The following is an 8,574-nucleotide window of genomic DNA, read 5'->3' as shown; positions in this document are numbered from 1 at the left end:
TTGGAGTGTGGGAGAATACTGAAGATCTCGGAGAAAACCCACATGGTCACGGTGAGAACGTACAAACTCCGGGTCTACTGGCCCTGTAAGGCAGCAACTCTACTGCTGTACCCTGTTGCTTCTTAGCTCCACACAAATTGATTCTAATTCTATTTCACATTCTGCTTCGCCAATCCTTAATGATTTTGTATTGATGTCAGCACTTACTAACAATGCTCCCCCACCTCCACTTCCTTTTTGCTTGTCCTTCCTAAAATACTTAGTTCTCAGCTTTAATAACCCTGCAGCCTTGATTTTGTAATGGAAATTCAACCATATTCATTTATGACTGTTAAAATCATCCTTATCAGTTTTCAGATGTACTGTTGATGCCTATTTATTCTTCTTGCCTTTTTTCTAATTCTATGTGCAGCTTTGCTTCTCTCTCTCTCTCTCTCTCTCTCTCTGTCTCTCTCTCTCTCTCTCTCCCCCACATTCCCATCCCCCTGCCAAGCTAATTAAATCCCTTTCAAATGCTGTAGAACACTCTCCCATGAGAATATTGGCTTTAGTCCCATTGAAGTGTAATCCCTGTCCAATTTGTACAGGCCTCACCTGCCCATGAAATGGTCTCAAAATCTAAAGTCATCCCTTCTACACCATCTCTCCATTTACACATTTACTAGCTTTCATTTTTATTCCAGAAATTAACAGTTTTGTGAAATGATAACAAGAGCATCCACAATCACCTTTATCACCTCTTTTAAAACTCTGATTTTTGGGCTTTTTCTGTTTTTAGGCTAATTAACTTCTCTGGGAACAAGCCTGGGTGACAGAAAGGTGTCGTAGAGATGCTGCCCTGCAGTGCAAAATTCCCGAGTTCAATTGTAACCTCGGGTACTGGGTGCTGTCTGCTTAGAGTTTACGCATTCTGCCTGTAACCACACCGGTTCCTCCAGGAAACCTGCTTTTCTCCCAATCCCAAAGATGTGTAGGCCAATAGGTCAATTAATTACTGTAAATTATCACAAGTGTGTCACAGAGTGGTAGAATCTGGGGGGAGTTGAAGAGAATGTGGGATGATTTTTTTAATGGATTAATGTAGAATTGGTGTTAATGAATGTGAACAAAATAATGTGAAGGCATGTTTCCCTAATCATCCACATGATATTAGAGATACAGCGCGAAAACAGGCCCTTCCCTCCACCGGGTCCACGCCGACCAACGATCCCCGCAAATTAACACTATCCAAGACACACTAGGGACACATTTGACATTTACCACGCCAATTAACCTACAAACCGCAATTAACCTACAAACCTGTATGGCTTTGGAGTGTGGGAGGAAACCGACACGGTCATGGGGAGAACATACAAACGCCATACAGACAACACCTGTAGTCAGGATCGAACCCGGGTCTCCGACGCTGCAAGGCAGCAACTCAACCGCTACGCCATCGTAGGTGATCTAACCTTTTCAGAGCAGCCTACAATGCGGAACCTATTAGGAAATTAAATAGACTCGGGAGACTGCTGAACCACCTGGCTATTCCTCCTCGTATTTGTGGTCGTCACCCATCTACCCTCTGTCTGCACACTCTTAAGCCTCAGTGTGACTATCTGTCTAAACGCGCCATCTATAGTCCTCAGCCTTGCAGTGAATTCAGCCTTTGCTCCAGCTCTGAAGCAGAGTTCAAACAGTTCACATGCCTCGCCTTTATCTTAATTTATAAAGTTGAAACTTGTCAGAAAATACCAGCAATTCAACCATCAGCTCCATACCTTTCCCTATCATTGCACTTGCATGCTTGAGACTAGTATCGCACTGGCTCTGCTTATTACCAAATTACCTCCTAATTCCCAAAGTACACAGTCTGAGAAACAAGTGTTCAGAGGACTCGCATCTCAGAGTTAAGATTGGGTTTTGTATCCTAATTTAAGGAGAAATATATTTTCTCGATGCGGAACAAATATGATTCTCTGGCCACTAAGTGCTGGAATAACTGGGCAGATCAGGCAGCATATCTGGAGTACACGGATAGGTGAAGTTTCAGGTTGGAACCATTCTATTAGATCTGTTGTTATGTGTAGGAAGGAACTGCAGATGCTGGTTTATACCGAAGATAGACGCAAAATGCTGGAGAAACTCAGCAGGTCAGGCAGCATCTCTGGAGAACATGGATAGGTGACGCTTCGGGTCGAGACCATTCCTCGGACTCAGATTCTCGGGGAGTTTCACAGGATAGAAACCGAGAGGATATTTGGTCTTTTTTTGGGAAATCGGGAACTTCTCCTGGAGTGTGAATCTTTTGAATATCTCAGAGGACTGGCGGCTGACTTGTTCAATAAATGTATAGGAAGTAACTGCAGATGCTGGTTTAATGGTTTACACAAAATGCAGGAGTAAGTAACCTGGTAGCATCTCTGGAGAGATGGAATAGGTGAAGTTTCGGGTCGAGATCCTTCTTCAGTTGTCAGGTGAGAGTCTAGAGAAATGGAAGGATAAGGTGTGAAAACGACAGATTAAAGCAGACGTTGATAAGGAAACATAGATCATTGTTGGCTGAGAGGAAGGTGACGAGGAGGTATACAAACAGTAAAATTAATCAGAACGACAGTGAAACTAGTTGGAGAAGAAGGGTAGGGGAGAGACAGAGAGAGAAAGCAAGGGTTACTTAAAGTTAGAGAGGTGTTGGAAAATAACTGCAGATGCTGGTTCAAATCGAAGGTGTCACAAAATGCTGGAGTAACTCAGCGGGCCAGGCAGCATCTTAGGAGAGAAGGGATGGGTGACGTTTCGGGTCGAGACAAGTTAATCAATATTCCCACCGCTGGTGTACCCAATATTGATTTATCTAACTTCAACACTTGCTTTCCCTCTCTCTCCTTCCCTCCCCGCAGCCAACAATGATTCATTCTACATTTCCTGATCGATGTCTGCTCTGATCTGTCGTTTTTTCACACCTTCCCCGTCTATATCTGTAGACTCCCCGACTCTCGCCTGTTGCCTCTCTGCAGAGATGCAGCTTGTGGTGCTGGGTGACTTCAGCCTGTGGCGCTGGTGCCTGTGCTGGTGCTGGGTGACTGCAGCTTGTGGTGGTGCTGGGTGACTGCAGCTTATGGCGCTGGTGTCTGTGCTGGTGCTGGGTGACTGCAGCCCGTGGCGCTGGGTGACTGCAGCTAGTGGTGGCGCTGGTGCCTGTGCTGGTGCTGGGTGACTGCAGCCCGTGGCGCTGGGTGACTGCAGCCTGTGGTGGTGCTGGGTGACTGCAGCCTGTGGTGGTGCTGGGTGACTGCAGCCTGTGGCGCTGGATGATTGCAGCTTGTGGTGGTGCTGGGTGACTGCAGCTTATGGCGCTGGTGTCTGTGCTGGTGTTGGGTGACTGCAGCTTGTGGTGCTGGGTGACTGCAGCTTATGGCGCTGGTGTCTGTGCTGGTGTTGGGTGACTGCAGCTTGTGGTGCTGGGTGACTGCAGCTTGTGGCGCTGGGTGACTGCAGCTTGTGGTGCTGGTGCCTGTGCTGGTACTGGGTGACTGCAGCTTGTGGTGCTGGGTGACTGCAGCCTGTGGCGCTGGTGCCTGTGCTGGTGCTGGTACTGGGTGACTGCAGCTTGTGGCGCTGGTGCTGGCAGTGGAGCGGTACCTCGCTGCTGCACTCTGAGTCCGGGCTCCACAGCGCCCCTGCTGGCGGCGCGGCGCGGCGCGACCCCAACCCCGCCCCCGCCGGCGGAAATGACGCGTCTGCTTTATGAGGCGGGCGGGCCGCGAGCCTCTTTCTCTTCCGGTTACGGCGCCATCATCGCGGTGAGCGCTCCGAGGCTGCGGCGCCGCTGCATCCGCCGCCATCCCCTTCCCGGGGACCTCGCTGCGCCTGGCCAGCGCCGGGTTCGCGGCGCCCGCCGTGTCGCGGTCACGGCTGCGCGGTTATTAGTCGCAATGGGTGGCCAGGAGGCCGGATGGCGAGGCCTGAGCCGCGGCGGGGTCGGCTGGAGCGGGGTGGGAGCGCGATGGCGGCCTCCGCTAACTTTGTCCCTCTGTTTGCAGGCTGACCGAGGATGGGGGCCTACAAGTACATGCAGGAGCTGTGGCGAAAAAAGCAGTCGGACGTGATGCGGTTCTTGCTGCGGGTCCGCTGCTGGCAATACCGTCAGCTGTCAGCGCTGCACCGGGCTCCCCGGCCCACCAGGCCCGACAAGGCCCGCAGGCTGGGCTACAAGGCCAAGCAAGGTACCGCTGGCGGGCGGGTGGAGCCAGCCTCTGCCGCTGCTCTGGGCAGAGAGAGAGCGAGGGAGGCGGCACTTGGTGGGGTGGAGAGGGGTGTGGGAGAGAGAGTGAATCTGGCACCTACTTGTGAATGTTGGCAGACATTAAAGATGACTGTATTGAAAAGGTTGCAGCGCCTGAGGTACCTGAAAAAAGGTGGGCTGGGGAAAGACTTGCAAGTGGCAGGACACGTTGTCAGAGCTGTTAACGAAAGGAATGTACGATTCTGGACCATTCGTAGAGACAGAGTATAAAACGGAACTTGTTGAACTTTTGTTTGTGTGGAGCAAAGAGGTAACACAGACCAGAAAGCTTTGGAAGAAGTTGTTCACAATCCTCTGATTTTGATTCACCGTTTGTATTTTGAGTTTTATAAAACATTGGTCAGACTTTTGCTGGAGTTTTGATCAGTTCTGATTGGCCTCTTAAACATAGAAAATAGGTACAGGAGGAGGCCCTTCGAGCCAGCACCGCCATTCATTGTGATCATGACTGATCGTCCACAATCAATAACTCGTGTCTGCCTTCTCCCCATATCCCTTGATTCCACTAGCCCCTAGAGCTCTATCTAACTCTCTCTCAAATCCATCCTATTTGGCTTCCACTGTCCTCTGGCAGAGAATTCCACAAATTCACAACTCTGGGTGAAAAAGTTTCTTCTCACCTCAGTTTTAAATGGCCTCACCTTTATTCTAAGACAGTGGCCCCTGGTTCTGGACTCCCCCAACATTGGGGATATTTTCCATGCATCTAGCTTGTCCAGTCCTTTTTATAATTTTATATGTTTCCATAAGATCCCCTCTCATCCTTCTGCACTCCAGTGAATACAAGCCTAGTCTTTTCAATCTTTCCTCATTTGACAGTCCCACCATCCCAGGGATCAATCTCGTGAACCTATGCTGCACTGCCTCAATTACAAGGATGTCCTTACTCAAATTAGGAGACCAAAACTGTACACAATACTCCAGATGTGGTCTTACCAGGGCCCTATACAACTGCAGAAGAACCTCTTTACTCTTATACTGTAACTCTTGTTATGAAGGCCAACGTGCCATTAGCTTTCTTCACTGCCTGCTGTGCCCGCACGCCAATTTTCAGTGACTGGTGTACAAGGACACCCAGGTCTCGCTGCACCTCTCCCTTACCTAACCTAACACCATTGAGATAATCAGCCTCCTTTTTGCCGCCAACGTGGATAACCTCACATTTATCTATATTATACTGCATCTGCCCACTCACGCAACCTGTCCAGGTCACCCTGCAACCTCCTAACATCCTCTTCACAGTTTACACTGCCGCCCAGCTTTGTGTCATCTGCAAACTTGCTAGTGTTGCTCATAATTCCCTCTTCCAAATCATTAATATCTGTGGTAAGCAGTTGCGGCCCCAACACCGAGCCTTGCGGGACTCCACTCACCACTGCCTGCTATTCTGAAAAGGACCCGTTTACTCCTACTGTTTGCTTCCTGTCTGCCAACCAATTTTCTATCCATGTCAGCGCCCTACCCCCAATACCATGTGCTCTAATTTTAGTCACCAATCTCCTGTGTGGGACCTTATCAAAGTCTAGATACACTACATCCACTGGCTCCCCTTCATCCATTTTACTTGTCACATCCTCAAAAAATTCCAGAAGATAAGTCAAGCATGATTTCCCTTTCATAAATCCATGCTGACTTGGACTTATCCTTTTACTGCTATCCAAATGCACCGTTATTACCTCTTTAATAATTGACTCCAGCAACTTTCCCACCACCGAAGTCAGGTTAACTGGTCTGTAATTCCCCGTTTTTTCTCTCGCTCCTTTCTTGAAAAGTGGGATAACATTAGCTGTCCTCCAATCCACAGGAACTGATCCTGAAATCCACAGGAACTGATCCTGATCCTCTTATGAAAAAGACCTGGGTCCAGATAACATTTATGCAATTTTTGGGGGTTGGGTTCTGGAGTTGGAAGATTGTTTGCATCAGTCACGCCTAGGCCTGAGGGAAAGCGGACATGTGTATTAATCAGGCTGTTATCAGGCAACTGAACTGCCCAACCACAACAAGAGAGCAGCCCTGAACTACTATCTGCCTCTTTGGAGACCCTCGGACTATCTTTGATCAGACTTTACAGGCTTTATTCTGCACTAAACATTCCATTTATCGTGCATCTGTACACCGAATGGCTCCATTGTAATGTATTCTTTTCGCCTAATGGTTAGCATGCAGCAAAAGCTTTGCACTGGACAAGTGACAATAAACTATACTGAAACTGACCTAAATTCTATGGTCCTATTCTGGTTTATTGAGCTTACAGCAGGTATTTTCTGTATTTGTTTTAATCAAAGCTGTAAAGAATGCAGATAAGATTTACAAGTATGTTACCAGGACTTGTGACTTCATTTCTTGGAGCACATGAGGTGCTATAAATTACATTAAATGTTCTGGTTGATATTCACAGGCTATGTTATCTATCGTATCCGAGTCCGTCGTGGTGGCCGCAAACGCCCTGTTCCTAAAGGTGCAACCTATGGTAAACCAGTCCACCATGGTGTCAACCAGCTGAAGTTTGCCCGCAGCCTCCAATCTGTGGCTGAGGTATGGTGATTAATCATGCATAATATGCTAACCTTCAGTACAATATGTCTTAATTTGAACATCTGTGGCCACTACCTACAGCTTGGTGTTGGTGTGTTCCCTCAAAGTAGTAAAAGCCTATACCCATTGATGTGATGGATTGCAAAGAGGATTTTATTTTGTTATTCTTCCACTGGATATCAGTGTTCAATAAAACTATTCATGGTCGCTGAATAACTAACGTGGAAGTATTTGTATTTGAAAGAAATTTAATGAGGCAGATATTGTATATTCATTGTGTAGGAAGGAACTGCAGGTGCTGGTTTAAATGGAATTTAGACACAAAATGCTGGAGTAACTCAGCGGGACAGGCAGCATCTCGAGTGAATGAATGGAGACGTTTCTGGTCGAGACGTCACACATTCCTCTCCAGAGATGTTGCCTGTCCTGCTTAGTTACTCCAGCATTTTGTGTCTATTGTAGATTCATTTCTTTTTTATGAATTAAATTGATGGAATAAAGGGACTGAAGATGTGCTTGCAGAGCAGGTGCAGCAAGTACAATGTTACAATTTCTTGCTAGTGGAATTGAATACTAGGTGAGCTTGTTCTTAAGTAATATAGAGGCATTGACTATGTTATTGGTCTCTATTTGAGGATGTGATTGTTGAAAACACTTTGTTTAAATATTATTGTTTGAGAGCCTTTAAAAAGGCATTGTTGAATAATTAAATTGGGAAAAACTCGTTTCTTTCCTTAAGGAACGAGCTGGTCGTCACTGTGGAGGACTGAGAGTTCTTGCCTCCTATTGGGTAGGTGAAGATGCCACATACAAGTTCTTTGAGGTTGTCCTCATTGACCCGTTCCACAAAGCTCTCCGACGCAACCCCGATACCCAATGGATCACAAAGCCTGTGCACAAACACAGAGAGATGCGTGGGCTGACATCTGCTGGCAAGAAGAGTCGCGGGTTGGGCAAAGGTCACAAGTACCATCTTACCATTGGAGGTTCTCGACGTGCTGCATGGAGAAGGCGCAATACGCTGCAGCTCCGTCGCTACCGTTAAATGTGTATCGTCTGTATATTTCACATTGGTAAATAAATTGTTTTGAGGAATTTTCCTGCTTTGTTGGTAAGCTTCCCCTTTTTCGTCCCAAAATGTAATAAGATTTTATGATCAATAAGTTCTTTTGATTTAATAATTGGCATAATTTTAAATTCAGTTTAAGAAGTCTCAAACTTTTTTCTTGGTATGTTCACTTCACATCCATGGGTGCATAGAGTAATTATTAAGCATAGAGCATAAAAGCTCTCATGAAAGCATAGAGCTCTATAGAGTAACAGGTGATGCTGACAAATGGGCCTCGTTTCCCAGTGAAGTTTATCCCATGTATTCCCATCCTATTAAATGCTCTGATCTTTATTCTTCAAATCCACACCCTCTGCCTCTGCATAAGGAGAGGGAATATGAGTTTAGAGCCTGGAAGAGGAAAGAGGAAGTGTGCAAACGGGGTGCGATTTATTTTTAGGATGGCTGTGAGTAAAGCCATGGTGTGATTTGACCAATGATTACATTTAAATTTAGAGCCTGTAAAGATGAGCTGAGATGGAAATGGAAGATGAGTGAATGGATTATTGCGTCAACTAGAAAATGACAGGATTGTGGTTGGCATTGATTGGTTAGGTATATTTTGAGCCTTTGAGGTGGCATAATTGTGGGTGAGACTTTTGGCAGGATGATGTTTGATGGCTGGTTCAGAATAGTTGCTGAA

The 8,574-nt window shown here is 46.7% G+C and overlaps 1 protein-coding gene across 1 annotated transcript; it reads left to right on the top strand.

Annotated features, from left to right (window-relative positions):
* The first annotated feature begins 3,698 nt into the window (after nucleotides 1-3,698).
* rpl15 (ribosomal protein L15) lies at nucleotides 3,699-7,922 on the top strand. Its single transcript, XM_078421185.1, has 4 exons — nucleotides 3,699-3,782; nucleotides 4,023-4,205; nucleotides 6,687-6,823; nucleotides 7,563-7,922. The coding sequence occupies exons 2-4, from the start codon at nucleotides 4,034-4,036 to the stop codon at nucleotides 7,866-7,868; spliced, it is 615 nt and encodes a 204-aa protein (XP_078277311.1). The 5' UTR covers nucleotides 3,699-3,782; nucleotides 4,023-4,033; the 3' UTR covers nucleotides 7,869-7,922.
* Nucleotides 7,923-8,574: the final 652 nt, after the last annotated feature.

Source organism: Rhinoraja longicauda, chromosome 2, assembly GCF_053455715.1.
Source record: "Rhinoraja longicauda isolate Sanriku21f chromosome 2, sRhiLon1.1, whole genome shotgun sequence".
NCBI lineage: Eukaryota > Metazoa > Chordata > Chondrichthyes > Rajiformes > Arhynchobatidae > Rhinoraja > Rhinoraja longicauda.
The sequence above is the reverse complement of the archived record's forward strand: the minus strand, read 5'-3'. Positions and strand labels throughout refer to the sequence as shown.